Source organism: Triturus cristatus, chromosome 7, assembly GCF_964204655.1.
Source record: "Triturus cristatus chromosome 7, aTriCri1.1, whole genome shotgun sequence".
NCBI lineage: Eukaryota > Metazoa > Chordata > Amphibia > Caudata > Salamandridae > Triturus > Triturus cristatus.
Window position 1 is genome coordinate 548,538,536 of NC_140590.1, and position 27,202 is coordinate 548,565,737.

Genomic DNA, 27,202 nt, shown 5'->3' on the forward strand with positions numbered 1-27,202 from the left:
GGCCGGTTTTGTGGAGTGCCTTGTGTGCGTGGATCAGAAGCTTGAAGGAGATTCTTTTGTCGACGGGGAGCCAGCGCAGGTTCCTCAGGTGGGGGGGGTGATGTGGTCGCGGCGCGGGACCTCAAGGATTAGGCGTTCTGGATTCTTTGCAGTCTGTTGATGAGCTTGGACGAGGCTCCGGCGTAGAGGGCGTTTCCGTAGTCGAGTCTGCTGCTGACTAGGGCCTGGGTGACTGTTTTCCTCGTGTTTGTCGGGATCCATCTGTAGATCTTGCGGAGCATGCGGAGGGTGTTGAAGCAGGTGGAGGAGACTGCATTGACTTGTTTGGTCATGGTGAGTTTTGAGTCGAGGATGACTCCCAGGTTGCGTGCGTGGTTGGTAGGGGCCGGGGGTGTCCCCAGTGATGCGGGCCACCAGGAGTCGTCCCATGCTGAGGGGTTGGGCCCGAAGATGAGGATCTCCGTCTTGTCTAAGTTCAGCTTAAGTCGGCTTTCCTTCATCCAGTCGGCGACGGCCTTCATTCCCTGGTGGAGGTTGGATTTGGCAGTGAGAGGATCCTTGGTGAGGGAGAGGATCAGCTGCGTGTCGTCGGTGTAGGAGATTATGTTGAGGTGGTGTTGTCGGGCGATGCGTGCTAGTGGTGCCATGTAGACATTGAACAGCGTTGGGCTGAGGTAGGATCCCTGTGGGACGCCGCAGATGATCTCGGAGGCTTCGGATCGGAAGGGGGGGAGGCGGACTCGGAGTTCTGCCGGTGAGGAAGGAGGTGGTCCAGTCCAAGGCCTTGTCTCGGATCCCTGCGTCGTGGAGGCGCGTGCGTAGTGTGCGGTGGCAGACGGTGTCAAAGGCGGCGGAGAGATCCAGGAGGATGAGGGCCGCCGTCTGGCCGTTGTTTAGCAGGATCCTGATGTCGTCTGTGGCGGCGATGAGGGCGGTCTCGGTGCTGTGGTTGCTGCGGAATCCTGATAGGGAGGGGTCCAGGATGCTGTTGTCTTCGAGGTGACGGGTGAGCTGGATGCTAACTATCTTCTCGATGACCTTTGCTGGGAACGGAAGCAGGGAGATGGGCCGGTAGTTCTTGAGGTCGCTCGGATCCGCCTTGGGTTTCTTCAGTAGGGAGTTGATCTCTGCATGCTTCCAGCTCTCAGGGAAGGTAGCGGTCTCGAAGAAGAGGTTGATGTTGCGCAGGTGGGGTGCGATGGAACTGCCGGCTTTGTTGAAGATGTGGTGTGGGAGAGGGTCGGACGGGGATCCGGAGTGGATTGTGCCCATGGTCTTCATTGTGTCCTCGATGCTCACGTTGGCCCAGGTTGTCAGGGAGTTGTGGTCGGTGGGGTGCGGTGGGTCCGGCGTGTCGAGGCCTGTAGAGGTCGTCCGGGGGTCGAAACTGTCATGGATGTCGGTGATTTTTCGGTGAAAGAAGGTGGCGAGGAAGTCGCACAGAGCTTGCGATGGGGTGATGTCGTTGGCGCTGGAGCCGGGGTTGGAGAGTTCCTTCACGATGTTGAAGATCTCCTTGCTGTTGTGTGCGTTGTTGTCAAGGCGGTCTGTGAAGGAGGTCCTTTTGGCGGTCCTGATGAGGTGGTGGTGGTTGCGGATGGTGTCTTTGTGGGCAGCGCGGCTGTCCGGCGTCTTGTTGCTGTGCCATATGTTCTCCAATTTCCGGCAGGTGCGCTTTGAAGCGAGGAGTTCCGGGGTGAGCCAGCTGACTCTTTTGCTGGTGTCTCTGTTGGTGGGCTTTTTCAGCGGGCCTAAGGTGTTGGCGCAGTCGTCCATCCAGCATCTGAGGGTGAGTGCACCATCGTCTGGGTTGGTCGGTGGGTTGAGTGCGAGGCTTGTCTGTAGTTGTTCTTCAGTGACTTTGCCCCAGCAGCGGCAGGGGATCTGTAGGGTGCGGTGGTGTGTGAGGAGTTTTCGGAAGGTGAAGTGGATGCAGTGGTGGTCTGTCCAAGTGAGTTCAGAGGCGTGGCTGAAGGCGACGTGGGGGCTTGAGGAGAAAATGGCATCAAGCGTGTTACCGGCGATGTGGGTCGGCGTCGTGACGAGCTGTTATAGTCCGAGGTTGGCGAGGTTGTCGATCAGGGTGGAGGAGTTGTTGTCGTTGTTGTTCTCCAGATTATAGTTCAGGTCTCCGAGGAGGATGTAGTCGGTGGAGGTCAGTGCGTGCATACTGATGAGGTCGGCGATGGAGTCGCAGAATTGTGGCCGGGGTCCTGGCGGTCTGTAGACGAGGGTGCCTCTTAGGGTGGTCTTGGGGTCCGTGTGGATCTGGAAGTGCATGTGTTCGGCAGTGCTGAGAGTGTCGTTGGTGTTTGTTGAGACCCTGATGGTGTTTTTGTGGACGATGGCGATTCCTCCTCCGGCTCCGTTGGTGCGGTCTCTGCGGGTGATCTTGTACCCATTGGGGATGGCTATGGCAATGTCTGGAGAGGAGGCTTCGTTCATCCAGGTCTCGGTCAGGAAGGCGATGTCCGGGGATGCGGTGTTGAGTAGGTCCCAGAGCTCGACGGCGTGTTTGCGTGTGGAGCGGGTGTTGATCAGGATGAATCTGAGCTGGTTGGGTTCCGTCGTTGCGGGTGTCTTGGCGCCTTCGAGGCAGGAGAAGCTGCAGTTCCGGCAGGCGAAGGGACCGTGGGTGCGCTTTTGGGCGGCTTTGCAACAGGTGTGGGTTCTTCCTGGGTTGAGAGCGACGAGGGTGTTGGCGTCGTAGCTGAGGCGGTCTTCCTGGCTGGTGCGGGGGGCAGGGGTTCATGCGCTGGGCGCGGTCCAGGCACGGACGGGCGCAGACAGGCTTGCCTTAGGCGCGCCATTGGCGCGCAAGCGGCAGCCGCACGGCGGCCACCATATATGGGGAGGGAGGAGCAGCTGGGAGGCGGGAGGCATGTGTCAGGGGCAGCGAATGGGCGCGGAGGGGGCGTGCCGCAGGGGAAGCAGCGGTGGGGACGGGAGCAGGGAAGCTGAGCGGCCGCTGGAAGGAGACAGGCAAAGGGGCACAGAATCAAAAAAGGGGGCACAATAGTAAGTAAAAGGGGCACAGAATCAAAGAGGGGGCACAGAAGTCAGCAAAGGGGCACAGAATCAAAAAAAGGGGGCACAGAAGTCAGCAAAGGGGTACAGAATCAAAAGGGGGCACAGAAGCAAAGCGGCGAGCGGGGGGCAGGGGGTCACAGAAGAGGAGCGGGCAGACAGAGCTACAGGCACAACAGAGCGGATACGAACCTAAGGCCACCACTAGCCACCAGGGATGAGGCGCAGGTGGAAGCCTGCGGGTGGTGGAGGGTCTCGACTTCAGCGGCGGCAGTAGTCGTCAGCGGGGGTGCAGGCGGAGCTGCAGCAGGGGGGGAGCGACCTACCAGGCAAGGTCAAGGGTCGCTCTCCTCAACGCTCAGCGGCCACCATATATGGGGAGGTGGGGAGTGAGGGGAGGCGGGAGGCGTGTGTCAGGGGCAGCGAATGGGCGCGAAGGGGGCGGGCCGCAGGGGAAGCAGCGGCAGTGACGGGAGCAGGGAAGCGGAGCGGCCGCGGGAAGGAGACAGGCAAAGGGGCACAGAATGAGGCACTAGCACAAATAACCAACACAGAATACAGCGGACGCTAGTAGGTGGCTCAGATCCAGGGTCTCTGCGGTACCCTAAGTGGTGTACACCTCACATACAAACCCAAGTCAAACTGTAAACATCTGCAGAATACGGATAGGCACCATACAACCCCAACATATAGGCAGCAAGGGCGTGGAGGCAACACACATCACTTGAGGGTGGAAAGCACTGCATCAGGCGACTGTTAGCACCCCACCCTGTTATTTGTAAAGACCTTACCCACAGTTTTAACTTCCTGTTACTCAGTGCTTCACCACAACCAATATGCTGATTGGAAGATGCAGCCTGATAATCAAACATGTTACATGTGTATAGTAGCGTTAAATTGGCGTTTCTCTTCTGCAATGTACATATGCGAATGATCATTGTGAAACCTATATTGTTAAAAGAAAACTCAAATTTAATAAAAAAAAATATGCATTAGTGCCCCAAATACGGCCTTGAGCCTGGCTTGGGTCAAAAATATCCTGGCTAATACCGTACGTGCATTTTCCTTTTATTTAGTGCAAATAGAAGCTGTTGCTGCCCTCAAACAGATGACCTCCCACTCATCCTCATCCAGACTCCTAGATATGCCTTCCTCCCAGCGTTCCATATAGCTGTGTCAAATCAGTTCTGAGCCCAAGTCTGGAGCCTGATATAGGCCGGATGTACCCTTCCAGGTGGTGGCATGGTCTAAGTGTTTCAAGAGGATTTAACTCACGGCCACCCTGGACTCCTTTCTCACCTGATTCCGACCAGTGTAAGGTCTGTAATAGTTGTAACTTGTCTCTTATTCGACCTGGAGTGAAGCCTTACAGTCTTCCTTAGGTATTTTAATCTGCCTGGCCAGACCCCACTATATTTAAGAAATAAGGGTCTCTCTGAGCAGGCAGAAAGTCCTGATTGTGCTTTAGTGGAGGCAGGGTGGGATGGGAAAGATGGGACCCTTCTGCTCCAGATCAGGCTCCACCAGCCCACACCTAGTAATGTAAGTACTGTATGCAGCCTGTGGTGTGTGGGAAGCCACAGCAGACTATAATTAGATGAGGGAAAATGCGTCTTCAACAAACAACTAGGACTTGGTCGTGGCTTTTAGTGGGTTTTGTTGCCCATGGGATTTCTGCAAAAATATTTCAGATGTGGTGTTGAAAGGGTCCCGTTATCCAATAGTTTGCTACTGTGTAACGATGAGAACATTTGTTGGTTGAAAGAAGACAATATACACATAGATGGATTTGTGTGTTTTTTTTTGGTTTTGTAATGCCTGTCACATTCCAGGTAGCTAGCCAGCTCCTAGGTGCCGCAACAACAAGCAATACAAATGTAAAACCATAAGAACATATAAACGTATAACGAAATAACCATATAAAATATGAAAGTGCCAGTGGGACACTTGCATTTAATATGCTGCAATACAGCCAATGGAACCAAATACGGTGTCCATAAATACTGCTTGAATTTGATTTAAAAATGTGCAGATTTAACAATGGTAAACCAAAGACAGTGTCATAAAAGGTTGTTTCAATGGATTTTAAAACTTAGGATATTTAACAAGGATAAACCAAAGACAAACAATGTCAGTAAATATTGTTTGGATTTGATGTGGAATTTTACAGTTATCAAAGGAAGCAAAGAAGAGGGGAGATGATTCCACAGAGCGGCACCAGCATAACTGCAAAATTTCAGTTGTTTCCAAAGAATTATCAGACTGCAGCACAATAGAACAACTGCAAGAATGACACTGTGTGGATCACCTGAATTATGGACGACCTCCCTGACATTAGTGGTACTTCAGTAAGGTTACACCAATGAAAGTGGACCCAATTTACAGTTACTTGAAGCTCATAGCATAAATGAGTCCGATATGATGCCCAGGTTCCTAGCAGACTGTACTGCTGAAGGAGGGGCATTCAGTTCTATAGGGCCCTCAAAACACAAGCATAAAAAATCTTCAATACAAGTAAATATAACTTCCGTTTTTCAAGTATTTAATCATAGGTATTTGGTCTCATCCAAAAATGTCTAGCTAACAATGAGGTAATGGAGGATGCATTAGAGACATCACTCTGATCCGCTAGGTTCTGGGAGTCATCCGTGTACATTTGAATCTGCAGTCATGGGCTGCAATTATTTGTGCCAAGGGGGCCATAGCAGCATTAAACAAGCGCAAGTGGACAAATATCTGGAGGTGCCACACACAAGCCCACCACGAGTGGATCAAAACCCTCCTGCGTTGACCAGCTCACTCACTCCATTAAAATGATCGAATCAGGTGAATGCCAGCCCCCAAGCCAATAAGCAATATCCAGCCTGACCACTGGCGTGGCAGCCTGTGATCTACAGTGTTAAATGCCTCGGAAAGTTCCAATAAAATAAAAGAAGCTGGACTTGTTTGGTCCTGATGACATGATAATTCTTCTCGGATATCTAAAGCGGTTGTCCTGCATGGACAGAAACCTGGCTGTGAGACAGAGAAGACTTTGGTGGTCTCAAGATAATCTTGCAGACCAGACTCAGTAATTTGAATAAGGAATGTTATTGTTGAAATGAGTCTGTAATTGGCTACATAACCATACCTGGAAAGTTAGCACGACGTGCCTCCCAATACAGAAGGTTAACGCCTCTTTGAAGAAATGCACTGACCACATTTAAAATGTCATAAGACAGAAACACATGTTCTTTTTCACAACTGAGGCGAGAAGGGCATCCGTGGTGCTAGCAGTCGACGACACGAAGGTAAACCACTGGAATTCAGAATTGTGTGCACACATCCTGACGTCGAAGGGCTAATAATGATAATGTATGTTTTTTTTATTACAATGGCTTTAAAAAAAAAAATAATTACGAAAATGTACTTTACATGCTTGTTTATCCGACTCTGATTTACTCTGGACCCTTCTCTTCCCAATTGTCTGTCCTTTCGTTTTAGATTTAAAAGCTCGACAGCAAAAAAAAAAAAGTGATGAATTAAAATGGCATACATTTTTGGGATATCATCTTTTTCGCAGGAATTAATTTATCCAAGGTCTATTTTCATTTCACGTTGAACTGACAAAGCTCGGCAGCCGCACGGCACTAGGGGTAGTAGTACCGACATCTGACTGAAATTCTGAATTCCGATCCACGCTTTAAATTCTAATTCAAGCCTCTGCCGGTCACTACGCAAGCTGAGAGCTCTGTAGGGACAAAGGGAGGTTCCTCGGCAGGCGGTGCCTCTCAAAGGCACAGTGAGCCGTCACTCACACGTCAAGCAAACGTGGACTAAGTCTGCACCAGCCACGCGCACCTGACAACCTGATTTATCACTTGCCACAGTCCTGATGCTTTATCAGGCACTCACCTGCCCCAAAATGTCTTCCCCCCTTACACTGCAGAGTGATGGATTTGGACACCACTCGAATGCCCTGCCTACACCTCTGTGGCGCCACCAAATGCTGTTCATAATGTCACCGGAAAGGAGCCCTAATCTATGGCACACAGCCAGGAATATAACAGCCAGAGCGGCATCACCCCACCCAGCGGCACGGCAGATTAAGAGAAATCCACTCACACACAGTGTTTTACAAGGAGTTATAGAATGCGGGCACTCACACTATAGAGCACCTCTTTGCGACTAAGACGTGCCAGAAGTCTCATTAATTACATGTATTGCTGACGTGCTGAGAAGTGCAGGTACCAGGCGCGCCACGCCGATTGTGCTCAAAGGGCTTCCTACGAAGTGATGTCACATGACCTGAACCCTTATAACATCACAATAATTGACATTGCTGAAGTTATGATAAAAGCCATAATAAAACATGACTAATACTATAACAGAAAGTTGAAAATGTCTGTTTTAGATACCACTTTTATTCGGGTGCTGACGTCCTATGAAAGGAGATCATTAATTTTGTTTCTTAGTTTTACATGGAAAAGTATGTGCTCATCTGGAAAGGATAGTTCCACATTTGTTCTTAGATAATGGTCGGACATTTATGATTCCCTTGTGGCTGCTCATGCAATGAGGCATGCACTGCCACTTTGAGAGTATTATAATGCATGCCACATCCTACGGTATATTACGGTGTGCATCATACACAGACTAAAATACTTAAACACGTTCAGAATCCACACACAGAAACAGCCGGGTCTGGTGGACTAATGCGTCCACTGCAGGGGCCTGTGTTTGACCTCATGGTCACAGGTTCAAATCCTTCTGGGTTCACTCAGCCTTTGATCCTTCTGAAGTCAATAAAATGAGTACCATTGAGTTGGGTGACAAACATCTGTTATTCAGTGCCAGGATACCATTGGGTGAACGTGAATTTTACAAATACACGTTATGTTACATAATTGAGGTGCTAAAGGACGCTAGCAGCTCTGGGGCCACTGCACCTGCTGCATCATTGGCAGGTAACACCCTGTCCCCACTTCCCCATGCACACTGCCTAACTGCAGCTTGCCTCTGACATGAGGTACGGTTGCCACATTGACGTTTTCTTCAAACATGAGTATTTCAATGTGCCAGCCAGTTTAAAAATAGAGAAAATCACCAAAAGTCAGAATTTTCCCCCTTAACAGTGCATAGTTAGAATAGTATTTATAAAAACAATGCACTTTAAAATGTGTTCAAAAGGTTACTTAATTACACCAGACTAGGGTTGCCACCTGCCTGATTTTTTTTACTGGCACGACCGGTATTTTAATGTCCCAGGTGGTACGAAAATTTGCAAAACCACCTAAAGCAAGAATTTTTAGCCCTTGTCTGTACCTAATTCAAACGGCAAATATAAATGGAAAACACTTTTATATGGATTGTAGAGCTGCAATTATTCCGAACTAAAAAATATAGTAAAAACAGACTGAAAAGTCATGGTACAAATGTATACATACAATTTTATTCATAGTTCTATATAGTATCATGTCCATGCCTGTGCGCACTCTTAACACTACAACAAATAGCCGGTATTTTCTTTTGGAAAGGTTACAACGCTACCCCAAATTGATAAATAATGCAAAGTGAAAAGGCATCACAATGTTTGGCCGTCCTCATGGCCTCTTCTGCCGACTGGGAGGGCCAGTGGTCATGTTTGGCTGGGCCTGGCCCACCTGGCCCGCCCGCTAGTACCAAGCCTGTTCCTAAAGTAGGCCTTGGAATCTTACAACAGGTGACAAAAGCTGTGAGAAACCAAAGGAAGGAGCTTGGGAAAACAGAGAGAGGGTGAGGGGGGCAGAGGGAGACAGAATGAGAGAGAGAGAAGAAAAGAGACCAAAAGAGCGCGACAGATGAAATGGTGGTGACAGGGAAAGGAGGTTAAAGGGAGAGAACAGAGGAGATTTCTAAACTAGAGGGCTCCAGAAATAGCAGTGCTACACCATTGTCGCCCGCCGGAGGAAGCTGGGTCGCAGATCAGTCTTCCCCCTGAGATCTTAGCGTGGGCCAGAAGGACAAGGTGGGGAGCAAGGGTCAGAAGGGAGGGTATAGGGGCGGGACGGTGGTGACTATAAAGGGGTTTGGGTGGGAGGTTCCGGTCTCTTTCCCAACACCTCGCTCCACTGGGTTAGGGAGAGGTTTTCAGAATTTAGTGTTCTAGATTAGAAAGTTGGCCTACGGCATAGTTACAGTGCAGCGTCACCTAGTGTAGTAAGGGTACGTTAGTTAGAACCCTTTTGCTTACCGGAACATTTCACCTGGGGATGGCCGGCCCAGACAACGACGCAGTGCGTGAAGCACAGCGTGTCCTTGGGTCAGGCTGGCCGGGGCAGACCTACTCCGCCCCAGCGTGCTGGAGGAGGCATGGGTCGGCATGGTACGACACACGTGGATCGCGTCGGCAGTGTTGCGGCAGGGGTAGCAGCGTGTGTGGAAGAGCAGAGGCCGGGCCAAGGTAAGCCAGCGCAACCAAAGTGCGGAGGCAGGCGACAGAGCCTGCCCGCGCAGCTGAAGATGCGGATAATGTAGAGGTGGGGGAGGGGGAGCAGGCGGGGGGCAGAGCAATAGGGCGACGATCCATCATCACTGAGCTCGGGCGCCGGATTAATCCCGGGTAATCATGAAGGCCCAGGGGGCAGAGAGCATCCCGCTGGACCTCTCTTGTAAGGCTCCATCGGGAAATACAGGGTGGGATGTGGCAGGCTGTAAGGGCCCTGTATCTATGGAGGCCAGGAAAGCGGGGACCCAAGGTCAGGGGGCAGGCCCAAGCAGCATGGGGACAGGAGCACCATCTGGAGTGGGGGGGGGGGGGGGTCTCAGGGGATGTGTTCCCCCCAACGTTGCCTTGTTGGGAGGGGCTTTCCCTAGAGGAAACAATCAAGGGACAGAGGCAGATCATCAGGGAAACTGAAGCAAGGTGGACAGCCATGTGCGAGGCAAAAGGGAGGGACCCCATGGGTGATGCTGATTGGGGGGAGGGGGACTGATTGGGGGGGGGGGGGACTGGGACAGTTTCCAGGACCATGAGCAGGAGTCAGCAGGGGGTAAGTGGGAATGGGTCACTGCTGGCCGCCAGTTAGGTAGGAGGGCAGGGACAGCCAGCACGGTGGTGAGGCCCAGTGGTGCAGGTGATCCCCCCAAGTTGGAGCAGCTGGGGGGGGTCACCCGGCAGAGGAGGCCGGGAGGGCGATATCGGCAGGAAGCACTACGGCTCCGAGATGCTAGTCAGAAGCAGCAGGGGGGTCCGCGGTGGCCGACCTGCCACCAAGGGAGCGTACAAAACTGGCGGCTGGGAGAAAGTGTGCCGGAAAGAGTGAGGTTGTTGCAACAGAGCAAAAGTGCAGTTGAAAGTGCAGGAGAAAGTGAGAGAACCACTGGTGACTGAGGCGGAGTTGGTGTTCGATTATCAGGAGGAGAGCGACTAGTGGGAAGAAGGTGAAGTGCGAGATGATGAGGAAGGATAGAAAGGGCCCCCTGGGGTCCCGGAGAGGGCAAACAAGAAAGTTGGTGTTTTTCAGGAGACTATCCCGACAAAGGAGAAGGGAGTGCCGCAGAAAAAGTCCAGGTGCCGGGTCAGCGACAAGGAGACTCAAGGAGGCCCCTTGGGTACGGGGGAGTGGTGGACAGCCTGGGGGGGGTGAGAGGGAAGATGCTGCGGGGAAAAAGGGAAAATCTTGCCGGTCGGTGGTTGCCGGGAAGGAAAAGTAAGGGAAATGGGGTTGGTGGGGGACATAGCAACAGCTCAGGACAAGGGCAAGAGAAGTGGGGGGGGGGTGGCTTGTCTAGTAGGTGTAAGTGTCCAGACGGACAAGACTGAAGGGGCAGACGTGAAGGAGGACAAGGCAGGTGACAAGCACCACAAAAAATTGCCATATATGGGCTTGGCAATACCATTAGGTTCCCATCATTAGACAGGACACAAAACAGGATTTGGAAGCACGAGTATGTAGACTTTTTAAAACTCTTACATAGGGAAATACAGGCTAAAGAAGGGTCAAAAGAAAAAGAATGGAAATTGACGAGAAGACAGAGTGTTCCCATTACTATGGAAAACTGGACCTCGGCATTCCTGATCTTCGCAAGTATGTATATACTGCGAAAAATATTGGGCTAGAGCGATTGCTCTGTTGAAATATATGGACATAATAAGAAAGGCGCAGATACATTTTGGGGGTTTCGCATGGCTCAGCTATGACGAAGAGTTTAGGGCCCGAGTCAGCCTCAACCCAGAAAAGCCTTGGGGGGAGGTGGATCAGGAGTTATGGATGCAGTGGATGTCTTCCACACAATCCTTGGCATCCACCCATACAGCGAGCAGTCTGCCGGTGACCTATCGGTCCTTTCAGATGCGTTCCACCCAACAATGGGCGGGTGCGGTTAGTTTGTGGCAAGTAGTACCAGTGGCCCGCCAAAGGCGACTGGAGCAACAACAGGGGCCTACTGGAATTTCAACAAAGGTTTCTGTTCAAGCACGAATGTTCCAAATGCAGAGGCAGACACCCACTCACCCAATGTTTTACCTTGGCCACACCAAGCGAACAGTGGATGTCAAAAAAGGGGAGGGGTCAAGCTGGACCAAAGGGCCCCTACTCCAATTAAGATTGAGGCCATGGGCCCATGGCTCTCGGTCTACCCTGACAGGGAGGTGGCCATGCGTTTGCAGTGGGGTTTCAAAGAAGGTTTTTAATTGGGTTATCAAGGGCCTAGGGCACGTCAGTGGGCAGACAATTAGAAATCAGCCAAAGAACTACTGGGAGTGGTAGCAGCGAAATTGGGGAAGGAAGTGGAAGAAGGGAGGATGCCAGGTCCATTCACGGACTGGCCATTTGAAGACCTGATTGTGTCACCCTTGGGGGTGGTCCCTAAAAAAGACCTGTGGGAGTTCAGGATGATTGATCACCTTTCATGGCCAGAAGGAGGATCTGTCAACAATTTCATTGCGGAGGACGATTCGAGGCTGCTGTATGGCCCAGTGCACGATGCGGTCTGCTTGGCGAGGGCATGTGGGAGGCAAGCAGAAATGGCGAAGTGTGATGTCAAGTCTGCTTTCCACCTATTGCCTATTCATCTGGTGGATTTTCCGCTACTGGGAATGGAGTTTGAAGAGGCCATTTACGTGGACAAGGTCTTGCCCATGGGGTGTGCAATATCCTGCGCACTTTTTGAGGTGTTCAGTACATTCTTGCAGGGGGTGTTCATCAAGAAGAGTGGCCACTGGGAAGTGTCGCATTACCTGGACGATTTCTTGTTTGTTGGTAAAGGGCGCTCAGGAGACTGTAAGAGTGTTGCAGCAGTTTACGGAGTTGACTTAGGCCTTTGGGGCACCTTTAGCACCAGAAAAGACAGCTGGGCCCAGCTGTAGTTTGACATTCCTTGGCATCAAACTGGACTCTGTGCAATAGATGGCACGTTTGCCCCAGGAAAAAGTCGTAGAAATGCAGGCATTCCGGTCACTGGTGATGGGAGAAAAGAAGATTGAGTGGAGGTCTGTTCAGAAGCAGCTGGGCTTCCTGAATTTTGTGTGCAGGGTGGTGAGAGCAGGGAGGACATTCTGCAGGCGGCTTGGCATGGCCATGTCAGGCACAGTACTACCACACTACAGGGTCAGGATCTTGATGGGGTCAGGGCAGATCTGGGAGTGTGGCATATGGTTTTGGATGATTTCAATGGCGTCTCTATGGATTTCGTGGAAGAGAACACAGTCTGGCAGGTGCAGATATTTTTCTGATGCCGCTGGCGCTTCAGGTAGGGTGACCAACTGGCCTGGGTGCAAATTCAGAATGGTAAGTGTAAAAATTCAGGACAGAGGGTCAAAATTCAGGAAACAAATTCCAGACAGAAGGTCAGACAAAACTTGAGGACAAAAGATAAGTTTGACAGACACATCAGAAGAAGTTGCGCGATAGTATAAAAGTATATAAATAGGCAACCAATTAAGCACAAGTCAAAATAGGTTTTATATTAGGTTGAGACAATCGTGCACTTCACGGTTTTTCGGTATGTGTGCAGCTTTGAGCAACTGTGCAGGTCTTTTTGTGGTATTTCATATGATGATAATCTATTTATATGGTTACTGCACTGGGTTGTAAAGTCTGACATTTTGTTTACAACTCCTGGTCCTGAGCAGGCATGTTTGGTGAGAGAAGTGGTCAGGAAGATCTGTTTGGATAGACTTTGTTACTAGCATCTCATATCTGAGTGCCACAGTGAGATATAAAGCAGCACGCATAGGTGAACTAAATGGGGGATTGCTGTGATGAACCCACTATAGGGAACGCATTATGGGTGTTTCAGCAAGTGGAACTTAAAATATGGAATCGGACTTTGCTTATGGGGGCTCGCAGAGTTGCACAAGCTGACGGAAGTCACAAAGGTGCTTTTCCCTGCAGCTTTCTTAAAGAATGCACGGTCAATACACTATTACATAGTTTATTTTTGACGCCTTGCCTATTGCTACAAACACAATATACATCTCAAGCACAGCTTATGGCACTATGAGACTCTCCCTAGAATCCTACTCCTAAAACAAAACATGCAACCATTTACAATTACTAGTGTAACATTCAAGTAGCAGTTGGGTGTCACTCAAAGTGTCATCTATTAATTCTTTCATCCATCATTCAGTCTTTCACCATTTATTCTGTCCTTCCATCTGTGTACCCATCCACATCCAAAGCTTTTCAACCATTTGCACACCTATCCATCATCTATCCTTCCACCTATCCATCATCTATCCATCCTTTCACTCATCCATCCACTCTTCCACACATCCATTCACTCATCCATTCATCCAACCATATACCCTTTCAACCAAGCCATCCTTTCACTCATCCATCCACTCTTCCACCCAACCATTCATTCACTTATCCATCCAATCATTTACCCTTTCATCCATCCAGCCATCCTTTCACTTACTCATTCATCCACCCAGTCACTCTTCCGTCTACCCATTCAGCCTTTCGCTCATCCATCCATCCTTCCAGCTCTCCACCCTCCCTTTTACTCATGTATGTATTCTTTCACACATTCATCTTTACATTCTTCTATTCACTCATCCATGCACCCATTCACCCAACCATTCTGTCAATCATTCATCCATCCATCCCCCCTTTCTCTCTCCATTCCCCTTTCACTTAGCCACCCAGTCTTCACCCATCCACCCACCCATCCAATTGCAGACAGAAGAGGCCCATCTAGCACTTCACCCACGCTGTAATTGCTAAAGCAAGGGGTGGTGTGGGGGAGGGTTCACTATGCCCCTGCACATAGGCAATCTGAAAACTTTTAAGTCATGAGTCATGCATGATGCACAGTGCCAGGACGCGAGGTGACTGACATGGTGCTGTTTCGAGGGCTTTAAGTGGGATGAAAAATCTGGGGGTCTCTCCAAGGGGCGTGTTTGATGTAATTAAGGGCGTGGTTTAAAACACCTCACCATAAAATATATGCTGAGCATAATGTGCCACCGACGTGTTTTTGCAGTTTCTATCATTGCATCCAGTAACATTAGAACTACAACAAGCCAATACTGTTGGCTTTCTCAATGGATGTTAGTTGCATAAAATTTATTTTAAAAAGCAGCAACTGTGTCTTCATTTTATATAATAATACAAATGCTTCAGCTCTGAAATGATGAGTGTGTAAGAACTATAACCTCCTCTTTTTAACTTTGTATGTTTGTTTTGTATATTTCTTCCATCCAACCCTAACAGAATGCCCTGTCCTAGACCACAGCAGGAGGAGGCCACCACATGCTGTAAGAGCCTAAACTGGCCCATTGGCATTCTGTATATGGCAATCAGCCGCAGACAGAATGACAATGGGCGGGGTGGGGCTGCTCTTATGCTTTTATGATGAGTGTGAGGCGGCCCCATCAGGGAGCTGAGGCCTCTTGCAGGGGAACAGCCCTGTTCTTCTGCAAGGCCCAATATTACTAACAAAAGGCGTTCGTAAAAAGGATCCTCAGACAACGGACGTGAGGTCCAAATTATGGACGGTCCGTGAAATTAACGGTCGGTTGGTCGCCGACAGCTTTAGGTTTTGGTTTGTTCTGAGATGGGCACATTGTTTGAGTCTGGGGTGGAGCATTGCTTTCCTGTATTTTTTTCAATTATTGGTTGCATTGGTGGTGTGGGGCAGTGAGCTGCAGAACCCGATTGTGCTTTTCTATGTAGACAATACCACAGTAGTCAAACTGGTGAACAGACAGAAGGCGAGGGATCTGAGAGTGTTGCGACTGTTGTGCAGGTTCATGTTGAGTTGCTTACGGTTAAATGTAGTTTTTCGTGCCAAACACGTGCCTGGGGCTAGCAATGATGTTGCAGATGCTTTTTCTCATTCCCAGTGGCAGTGGTTTCAGAGATTGGCACCTGGAGCGGAGCAGTGCAAGATGCAGTTGCCGGACGACATCTGGGCCTGGGGGGAGTGAGAGTAGTAGACCTGGTTGAGAAATTGCTGGCAGAATCAACTCGAAGTTACAGGCTGGCTTGGTCCGAGTTTGGAGAGTTTTTGGGTCCTGGAGTTGCGTCAAGGAATATCACTCGACAAGAGGCAGAGCATGGAGTTTTGCGTTATGTTGTATTGATAAGGGGCTATCGCACACGACCATAGCTGGGAAACTGGCAGGGATAGCCTTTTACAGTAAATTGTATCTGGGTTTCAATCCTGCCAAAGATGAAATGCTGCGCAAGATGTTGAAAGGCTGGGGGCGGGAGCAGGGGACGGGGGGGGAAGATGTTGAGGGGAGCTATTACTTTCAAATTGTTGAAGGAGTTGCTGGGGGTGTTTGCCTGTTTGCAGTTATGACACATTGGAGGTGGCCATATTCAGGCTGTGCATGATCTGGATGTTTTTCAGAGCTTTTCGAGTGTCAGAGCTGTTAGGATCACCACGGCGGACAGGGCTGTCATGTTGTGAAGTGTATTTGGAGTACGGTAACCTGGGAATTTGGTTGAGGCAATCAAAAATGGATCAAGCAGGGAGGGGAAGATCGGTCTGGTTGAGGTAAAGTGGATGCAGTGAAGCGTGTCCGGGGCGTGAATGACAAAGGTATGAATTAAGTGGGAAACGTTATGGAGCGGAAATCTTTGGTCATGCCTCTGGGGAAACAGTGACTCCTTTGCAGTTACTGGCGGTGCTACGTAGGACCCTTCAAATGGTGGGTCAGGAGCCAGCCGACTATGGTACATATTCCTTCAAAATAGGCGCAGCTACATCAGCGGGCACCTGGGATGGTCATGGGGTCAGATTTGCCAGATAGGACATTGGCACTCCTGTTGTTGTGAGTGATATGTGAGGAAGTGATACAAGAAGCGAGGGTGGCCACAAGGGAGGCGAGAAAAGGGGGGGGGGGGTGAAGAAGAGGTTTGTTTTTCCAGAGGCAAATTTGTATCTCTTTATACTGCAGGCTGCGTGAGAGAACCAGGGACCAAGACGGTCACCTGGATTGTGGCACACTTGTTTGTGCACTGGGCAGCCAAGTACTCGGATCAGCAGCTATATGGACAGACCCTGGGTTTCAGGAGTAGCCACCATGAAGTTTGATTGTGGGGTAAAGGGGGAATGAGATGGAGTGCACAGCTGCCTTGGCTAACTAAAATGGTAACTCAGATGGGCTGCCCAGATATGCTAGTTCTGAATCTGGGGGAAAACTACTTGGTGAGAATGTCAGGCCTGGCATTAATACAGGACATGCAAAGGGACATGGAGGCTCTGAAGAATAATTTGGTAGGAACATGTATAGTATGGACCGAGCTGATGCCTAGAAGAATTTGGAGGGGGCCGTCAGTCATGAGGTTTTTGATAAGGCTCGGCAGAAACTGAATAGAGATATGAGAGTTTTTGCCAGGCAAGCAATATAAAATTGATTGCTCATGGGGGTTTGAGGCTGAAGGAGCCTGTGTTATTCAGAGATGATGGGGTGCCCCTTTCGAGAATGGGCAATGCATATTAAACTGATTGGGGCAGGTAACTGCCTACGGGGGTTCCCTGGGTGGAGAAACTTTGGAGGGGTGGTGAGTCTCGGACAGGCGGGGGAGGTACACAGGTGAATGAGGGCGGAGCGCAGGATGCAAGGTGCAGCAGAAGAAAGTCAAGAGAGGATGTTTAAGAGGGTTGTGAAGGTGAGAAAGGATGTATGGAGAAGTTTACAGCAAGAATGGGGAGGAGTGGAACAGGAGAGACGGTTGAAGAATGGATGACGGGTATGAGTTATTGTTGAATAAATTTATACAGTTGCATGTTATGTTTAATAAATGTTTGGAGTTAGGATAATATTGTCCTAATAAAATGGCCTTTTACACATCAAGTCAGCGTGGAGTGGAGTTATTGCGCGATAGTGCTAATGGGAAATAAAAACTGTTAGGAAGGGGGGAGTTCATGCATGTGTCCAGTCTCAAGTGGAGGGCACAAAGGAGGCAAGGGGCCAAGGGCCAGATTGAGCCTGGCTAAAGCACTTGTAGACGTGAGTTAGTAAAAACAGGACTTACTACAGGGATTGTGCATGACGGTTCGGTGATTGCAGGGCACAATGTGCCTTCATGATGTGCACATACAAACAAACATAGGCACTCACAAGCAGTGCCGCTTCCACACAATGCAAATAATGCACTCTGGGAAGGGGTGCTATGCGCCGGGGGATGGGGGTGGTGTAAGCAAAAGGGCACGTAATCTACCTTCAGTCGGCTTTTGGAAAAAATATCCAGGACTTCAGGGCGCAGCTGGTCATGGTTCTTATTGAGAAATTTGTGTACCTGTAAAATAAAAATCATACATATCAATCCCAGAGGCAATGACTGGCTTATCATATAGATAGAAAATTAACAAAATGTCACGTGCAGGGGCATTCAATAATTTATCACACAGCGACACAATACCTCTCATACTGGGAATAATTACTGGATCCGAAATCCAGTTAATCACTGTTTTTACGTCACAGCAATGCAAAACTAAAGTGGGTTTCACAGCTGTGAACATCTCAGGGACGTTCTGCACCCCATGTATGCCTACATGAGGGAAAGGAGACTATCTTACCCACATGTTTGACAAAGGTACGTGATGGTTGGACCCTTGGCCCAACCCTAAGTAAAACAAATGGAACTGATTTCTGGAGGATCTCCCCAGGCAGGTACTTTAAATAAGTGCTGAATTTGATTTTTAAAGAAAAAAAAGCGCAGAGAACCAAAGTTTTTCATAGTAGCCTAATGTTGTAGAATGCCAGAATTTTCGAATACCAAGGCTGCCAAGTCTTGAATTCACCTTATGCTTCTTTCTTCACTCCTTCTAAACTTCTTCTCTCGTTGTCTCACTTCTTTTTTTTTTATAGTCAAGTTTATTGGATTTAAATCACACCAAAACAATACATTGGCAGCAAAATCAAACACATTATGACGATTGTCTACAGCCACACGAATGGAGACAGCTTTGTAAAGCAAACTGCAGGGTACAATGATGTCCATTCGTTATCTCACTTTTATACGTAATTTTAACCCTGCCTTCTCCCTTTTCCAATGTTTTGCCATCTTTCTCTTCATCTTTCTTTTCCCTTTACTGGCTTACTATTTTTTGATCTGGGTCAAAGCTTGATGAGGTAAATGATGTCCTGGTCTCCAATTATGAGTGTCGGTGCCAACAAATGCACAGATTACACTCTGCCTCCGATGTTCCATTGTTTAATAAATATACATATATGATACTCTGTAAGCAGATGAAATGTCCTTAATCTTGCTAACCCCTAAGGGTTCGAGGGATGATGTACTTTGTAATCAATCTCCGTTTAAACTTCGAAAAAGAAGTTGCAGTGTTTGGAAAGGCTCCAAGTAGAACATCTTGGTTTATCAAACTAAGCTAAAGGCTTTCAAAAATGACACATATTTAAAAGTTAGTAGTTGAGGAAAATGGCAGTTGAACAACACACATTAAGTTCAAGGTTTCAAAAGTAAAAATTGGCCTGGATGATGGCTACTTTATCTTATTATAGATTTGCAGATGGTTGTTTTGATTTATTTAATCATACATTTTTGAAAATTCTATGTCAGGACTGGAGGCGAGGATTAGGTCTTCTTTCTTCACTTTAATGCATAGCAGCGAAGATACAACAGAAGACTACATTTCCCATGGAACAAAGGGAACATGTAGTCAAAACAAGAAATACATGGTAACAACCAATCACAGCACATGAATCCAGTGTCCAATCAGGGCCCAGGCAGCCCAACATAGTCCATTAACAGTGTCCTCTCCTCTTTCTTCGCTGCTACGCAGCAAGATAATTACCCTTCAGGCTTTTTCTCTGTTTAGTGCATTGATATGGTAATTTTGATTGTGCTTTAGCGGGCGCTGCTTCACGCTGTTATATTTGACTATTTCTGAACTTTTTTGAGTGCCTTTTCATGCGCGCGACTTCCGCTTGTCAGCTTTGTGTGTTCACGCGCACTGCTTTGTTTTTCTTGGTGTGTTTTATTATTTCGCTGGGAAAGTGTTTCCTTATCTTCAATCTCCCGCAGCGCGTGGGCTACGCTGTGGGGAGTAAGCTGCAGGCACGGTTTCCCCGTCCCTACGTGGCTCATTGTTGGCGGGGGTTCCGGTCCTCCCACCGCCAGAGGGCACGGGAGGCAGTGCGGGTGCAGCGCGCCGTTTGATCTCTATTTGAGAGTTTCAAATGTAGCGCCCACGTTGTGTAGGAGCCCTGGTCTGAGGGAAACACCTAAACGGTTGTAGCGCGGCGGTACATCGTAATTGCCTTGCCGCTTCTCTTGTGCCCCACGCTCTGTGCCTTGCCCAATAATCCTGATGAAGGCAGAGCCTGTATGTGCAGCTTGCGGCTGTTGAACACCTCTTGAGGTCCAGTACTTTTGGGGGGTACACGTTACCCAGACCAGTTTTCCCTGGTAAAAGGGCTTGTTTGATTTTCCTTTGCCAGCATTTTGTCCCTGGGCTTGAACTCGTCTATTTTGCGGTTTCTCCGCATTACAAAGAAAATTAAGGCTGCCACCCAGCCAGTGGAGGCCTCTGCTTGCAGGCCCAGTGGGAATCCACTTTGGTTCATTTCACGACTAGTCGATGTTCGGCATCATGGATTACTATGATGATTATCAGGAGGAGGAAGACCCCTCGCTGACATGCCCTGGAGTGATGCCTTTTATGAGGCAGTGGATACCTCTAATTAGAGGGAGGTTGACCAGGCCATTTCCCCCTTAGAGGATAGGCTCTCACGCCAAATAGAGCAGGCTTTTTCCAAACTTTCGCAGCAGATTGGCCCCCCTCCCCCCCAGACTCCAACCACTTCATCTCAGGACCCTCTCGGCTCCCCACCACCTAAACGTTCCCGCGAGGCGGGTGTGGATGGGGATGCTTTTGACCGCCTTAGGCAGGCCTTCATGGCTAGTCGGCCGGCGGCTCCCCCTGCTCCATTGCCGGTTTCTCCTACCAGTCAGCTTCCTGGGACATCTCAAGATCCTCCGAGCACCGCAAACACATTAGATCCCAATGATCTAGTCCACCCGCGGGCCTCTGAGTGGACCCCAGCCGATAAGGTGGTTACCTATGTGGCCGCCCATATCCAGTATCCCCTCGAGAAGGAAGCATGCAACTGTTTGCGGGCAGAGTGCCCTCGGCCCTCCCTAGAAGGTAAAGTAGCTTTGATGCCTTAAATTTACCCGCGGATGCACCTTCCTCCAGAAATTTATCAGGGATCCCAAAAAGGGGATAGACAGATCCTGGAGGGCCTAGGCCCGATCACAAAAATACTGGATATGGCGGAAGAGGCAAAGGAGTCAGGCTCTATTATTTCCCCCGAGACCCTATCAAGCTGGGCACAACGAGTTGAGATCTTCATGGGCAATGATAATAGTGCTCTTTCCACAGAGCGCCGCCGGTCTCTTCTCATTAAGATTGACCCAAAGTTAGGGGACCTGGCAGATTCTGAAGCGGGCGCTATCGCCCAGGGTGGTCTATTTGGCGAGCCCTTTGTTGTAGTGAAGATTGCTATCTATATACGTACAATGCTAAGTTAGCACAACCGCGTTAGATGTTAGAAAGCCACCTTGCCGCTTTTGCACACGACACTGTAGTCACATGTTATTAATTGAGAAATGCTTGCTCGACTTTGCTTCACATGAGAACTGTCTGTTGTTCACATCCCGAACAGTGAGCAGCGACCTTGGTCTGAACATTGTGTAAAGAAACAGTCTTGGTCGCTAGACGGTGCATGTTGTTGGGTTCAGGTTGATCGGCCCACTATTTAGCCATAACACGCACGCAGCTGCAAATACCTGGAAGTCGGGTGCTTTTAATATTGCAGTGTTGCATGTTTTTCATTACATTCGGAAGAAGAGCTTTCCCAGGAGCAGAGTCTAGCTGATCCTGTGATGTGATTCCACTAAGCTGATCTTTACGGTATGGGGTACCCCATTCAAGCCTAGAGACCTTTTATTTAGTCTAATAATAATAATATTAGTTTACTAGCGAAAGGAAGGTGGCTGATGCCCACTGTCATTTTAATATGATTACTCCTTTCATCTTCTATGGTATTGTAACTATGCTGATGGTTTTGATCTTAATCATTTGTCTGCTTATGTTAGCCAAAGTACTGCATCTTAGGACACGAGGTTTATAAAATAAACTCTTTAAACTTTACCGTGTCTCTGTTTATTCTGTTGTGGACTGATATGAGAATAATTACGAACAGGTATTTCTGATTCCCACCATTCCTGAGAATACCCCAAGTCGCTTGTTCTGGGTTGTCTATACATTGGGACCGCCGAGATAAAACTCGGATAATGAATGGGACACTGATGCTGGTCAGATAAGGGGTTCTGGGGTGAGTTTTTGGTACACCACAATTCACTGAGGTCCTGGTTTCCTGTGCATAGGTCTGTGCATAAGCAGAATCCCTGCAACATGGCGCACCTAACGTTTGGTTTTTTGATTTGAAACGCCTTAGTAGTGCTTATATTAGTCCACAACACCCTCACTCTGGTTTCCGGTTAACGGGAGTGACGGTTTAACCTACCTGTGTTTCGACTAATAGGTTCTTTCAAGCTTGATCATTAAAAAGGTTATTTTTACTGAACCCCAGTGCTACTGTTGATATCGTTGATACTCTTTAGTGTGTCCTAATGGAGGTCGAGATAGCCACGCATAGTCGTACACCTCTACGCCGTCATTTGACGACGTATGGGGTGCCAGATGATGGGATGGCTGTTATTTTTGTGGTGAGCGCTGATGCGTCTTACCCATACGAGTTGTTTTACTCTTGGGTGACTTTTCCGGCGGTGGATGACGATGATACGTTTCATTCCTTTACTCCCACGCAGCTACCTGCGGTCTATACCCCGTATAGGACACAAGAAATCCCTATCTCTGCCTGGCAGCATACCATTTGGTTTAATGGCGCCCTTCCCCATGTGGTTGCACCGGCGAGAATGGGCCCGTTGTCTATTGCAGGGGCCACATGGCCGGTGCTGCCGGCTGTACGCCTCATCCCCGCTATCTCACGGTGGCGGTGGCTGAGTTGCGGGTACTACACACAGACCTGATTACAGTTCATAGGGCTTTAGTGCAGTACGTGTCAAGCAACGTGCAGGTGGGGGCACCTGCTGTTGCGGGACAACCAACGGACCACCACGCAGTGGTTATTAGTCCTGTTATGGTTAATTCGGTAATGGGCAAGCGCCCCCAAAGTAAGGATGATTTTCCTTATTGGCTTGCTGAGAAATTTGACCAACTGGAGGCGGTTTTTACGCATACCACTCCAGTGGAGAAACACAGGATTCTCACCATTAGTTTGCCGAAAGACTTAGTCCCAGATATGGCTGATTGCACAAACTGGGGCAAGGTCTTTGCCGCGACCTACTCGAAGTGCTTCGGCACTCAGTCTATGTCTGTACTACCGTCATCAAACGTGTTCAAGAGAATCACGGTGCGGAGGCTGCTGTTGAATTAGGAATGAGGCTTGTCGGAGTGTTCGATGTGGTGGCTTCCATGGTAATGGGCAACCTCAAAGGCGATGCCATGCAGTTCCAAGTAGCTAATAAGCTGGACCGCATGGATGAACTCGACAGGCCCAAGGAGTTCGCTAAAATAATTGCGCAAGCCTATAGGACCGTGGGCCGTAGTGCGTTGGGTGTTAAACCAGCCGTGGTAACTCCTGATATAGTACAGCAAACTAAGGTGAGCTCGTCTACTAAAGACGAATGCCCAAATTTTCCTAAACAAAGTTGGCGAGCAAAGAAACAGGGGAAGCAGCAACAGAAACAGGGGTCTCGTCCTGCCTCGCCCGTGCAGTCGTCCAGCGAACGCACATATGATCTGCACAATCAATCTCATATTAAGTCACCTGATAGATTTCAGGTTTCTGAACAACGCTCTCCTCGTTCTTCACAGGAAACATCGGCTTCACAATCCGGTGGCGGAGACCGTGGGAAAGGAAGGGGTGCCCAAAGTCATGAGCAACCCCGCCAGACTGACCGCAAAAGCAAGCAGGACGAGTCTGCACGTCAACGACCCCCGTTTCAGAAGAAAAAAGTTGCTGCGCTAACAGCGAGGTATGCCACAGATGGTGCGGACGCAGCTTCAGAACCTGACATGGGCACTAACGCTGCTCGACAGCGCGGCGGAAGTTACGGTAGTGCGACAAGCACTGCGTCCATATCTGGTGGCGACAGCAACTGATACATTCATAACTGTAGAAACTGCTGACACTAGAGTGGCTCCCCCTGACAGACTATATAATATAGTCCTTTTAATTGAAGGTGACATACAACGCACGATTAAAGGGATTTTTTTGGATAATCTAACCTATTCATATGATAGTCTATTGGCAGAGCCTGATTGGCCCACGGCTTTCGTTTTAGATGCTCCCAGAGGTAATCCTCCCGTCCTTTGCGCACACAGTGCCAAAGGACCAAGCAAAAAAGTTCACCGAGGAGTGGGCTCTGGTGCTTGCACCTGCGCTGTTTCGTAATCAGGTAGGCTGGGATAAATTGTCCCCCAGCCATGAAATTCCGTTGCGGTCCACGCCCCAGCCACAACCCCAATATCCCAAGCGTCGCGAAGCAAGACCTCACGTCACGGCTATCCTTGAACAATTGGAATATCAAGGTGTAATTGAAACATGTGTGTCAGCGATGAATATCCTTTATTCAATGTGACGAAGCCTGACGGGTCATATCGCCTAGTTTTGGATTACCGGCATTTAAACTCTCATTGCCGGACATGCGCAGTACAGAATACCCACAGTTCGGCTCTCGTCGATAGTCTCGTGAGAAAAGGTTCAAAACCACATTTTACAGCCATAACCTGTCCTCTCTCAGTAGCGAGTGGACGGCATTTACCTCGGGTGGCAAACAGAAACATTTCAAAAGATAACCGATGGGCTATAAAAACAGCCCTGGTGTCTTCGCCGCTCGTGTGGTCTCTCTGTTAGAGAGCATAGACCCTGATGCATACTCGTATGTGGATGATATTTATCTCACAGATGACGAGTTGGGACTGCATCTCCGTCGTGTTGATCGCATTATTGTTTTGTTTGCCGACTTCGGGTACAAATTCAACTTTGCGAAGTCTCACATTGCGGAATATACAGTGTTGTTCTTGGGATACGAACTCAACAATGAAGGTCGAGGATTAGCTCCGCACTTCCTAGAGAAATGCGCATGCCTACGTGCTCCTACGACACTGAAGAAATTACAATCTCTTCTGGGCTTTCTGAATTTCGGTCGAACGTACATTCCCGATTATGCCCAGCGTATCAAGCTGCTTTATGCCTTGGTACAACCTACTTTTTCCAAATCATGTTGGCTGCCAGAGCATTCAGCTATATTGCAATCATTGCAAGCTGACCTTCGTGCTTCAAAATACTTACTGACGCGTGATAACCACACTAACCTGGTAATAAGAATTGTGCCAGGCGCAGTGGGTTTCACATATTTAACGTTCAATGAGGGCGACACCGTCCCCATTGCCTACAAATCACACTTGTACATTCGGCTGAACTGCGATTTTCTGCTGTCGAGAAAGTTCTGACGGCAGTACAGATGGCGATTCTGAAAGAGCGAGCGCTATCGCAAGGTAAACGCATGTTGGTGGTAACACCATATCCCGCCCTTGAAGCGGTGACGAAAGCAAGTGTACCTAATTCTAAGGCTTTGCATCCAAGGTGGCTACAATGGGCCACGTCCTTGACATCGCCTGACGTCACATATACCTTTGACGCGGCTCTTCATACTCAGGAGTTTTTGCAGTATGAATTTGTTCATCCAGCTCCTCTGTCTTTGCGCCCGCTCGAGGATCACCATTGTGTCATTTACACTGACGGTTCTGCGCAACCGGCTACTGGATCGAAGCATGCCTATTCAGCGGCCTGCGCAATTGTGGTCGGTACTTTCGTGAATGGTGAATTCCAATCCGATGTCGTGCATACGTTGTCATTGGGTGATTGTACCGCACAGTTGGCAGAGCTTCGTGCTCTGGTGCTTGCACTAGAGTTTGCTGATCCCCGAGTCACTACTCTTATAGTGAGTGACTCATTTTATTGTGTCCAATCTTACAACGACAATCTACATTTTTGGTCTCAGAATGATTACCATGATTCCAAAGGTAGCACGATTAAGCATAAAACGCTTTGGGTTAGAGTGGCAGAACTTAAAGACCATCTGCCTCTCGTGAATGTTATTCACACTCTTGGTCACCAACGAGTTGGTGTCCATGCTGTCGGCAACAGCCTAGCTGACGAGGCAGCAAAAACAGCAGTGGCGACATACTTAGTAGCAGCAGTTACAAGATCACAAAGTAAGATCGATGATGACATCTTGGCAGCTATTGCTGCTACAGAGAAGGGAACAAAATATCCAAGAGGTTTCCCTTCTCGTTACCATTATCGCTTAAGTCCTGATAACGTTCCGTTAGTGAGGATTAACGACGTTGGTGACAGATTGATTCCCAACGCGCACTGCAGACCATCTTTGATATTAGCAGCTCACGAGGGCATGGCGTCCGCGCATGCCGGCGTTGCAGCTACTGTATCTCCGTTACAACAACGTTACTGGTGGTGCGGTTTATACAAACAAGCTCGCGCTTATGTTCTTAATTGTGACATTTGCCAGCAGATAAAACCTTCAACTGCGGCGCACCCGCCACAAACTCAGTTGTACATATCTAATAAACCACTGGGTTGTGTTTATTTAGATAATTGCGGTCCATTTACCTCTGATACTGCGTACAAATACATCTTGGTTGCAGTGGATTCATGCACACGTTTTCTGTGGGTGTGGCCACAAAGGAGTGCTGATCCCCGTACTGTCATCAAGGATTTGCGTGTCTTTGTTGGAAGTTTTGCATGTGGTACCTTTCATTCTGATCAGGGCCCTGCGTTCGCCTCTAAGGCGTACAAAGAAGCCATCAAAAATTTGGGGGTCCAAGTCAAATTTTCGTCTCCATACCGACCTGAGGGTAATAGTGTGGTGGAGCGAATGAACGGTGACTTAAAGCAATCTTTGACAGCCAGGGTTTTAGGTACTGGCCGGAACTGGCAAGCCCACTTATATGACGTGCAACGTGCACTTAATAATCTCCCTAGAAGGTCTCTGGGTGGGCGGACCCCATACATGATGCTCTTTGGCATACGAATGTTTGTCCCGGACATTGATGGTCTAGACATGGCGGCGTCGGCCGCACCCTTTGACGTAGATGATCACTGTGCTGTATTGCAGAATCTTCAAGAAGCCAGAGACAGTCTAGCGAAGGAACACGTACCCTCCACATCTGATGCTGCGCTTCAGATTCCGGTAGTTGGCTGGCTACCTCGAGTTGGTGATCTGGTCCGTGAGAAGGTGGAGAACAAGGAGGAGTTTGGCCCCTCTTATCGTGCACCAGTTCCGGTGCTTGGAGTACAGGGTACACGTACAGTCATTTTACCTCCACTTCCTGGTGGAAAGAATAACAGGTACATCTCTATTGACAATGTCAAGCTACAGCGAGTGGCCAATTCTTCTTAGTATGACACCGGCAGTTTCTTGCCCTCCGATGCTGAGAAATTCGGTTGTGGCCCCAGCTTCTAACACCTTGCCTGATGTTGCCTTTGAGATGCATACAGTTACTGGTCCTTTATTGCCACCGACACCTGGTGGTCTACCTGAAGATATTGAGTATGCTTATCCTGCGGATGTCCCATTGCCTGTTTTACAATCCACCACAGTTACCCAGCCACGATACT

The 27,202-nt window shown here is 48.9% G+C and overlaps 1 protein-coding gene across 1 annotated transcript in view; it reads right to left on the reverse strand.

Moving 5' to 3' along the window:
• Positions 1–27,202, reverse strand: part of MYO15B (myosin XVB) — a 1,465,505-nt gene that overhangs the window by 1,210,890 nt on the left and 227,413 nt on the right. The window contains exon 9 of the mRNA XM_085614939.1: positions 17,667–17,744. Coding sequence (XP_085471065.1) covers positions 17,667–17,744 — 78 coding nt within the window. The remainder of the gene's footprint in view (positions 1–17,666; positions 17,745–27,202) is intronic.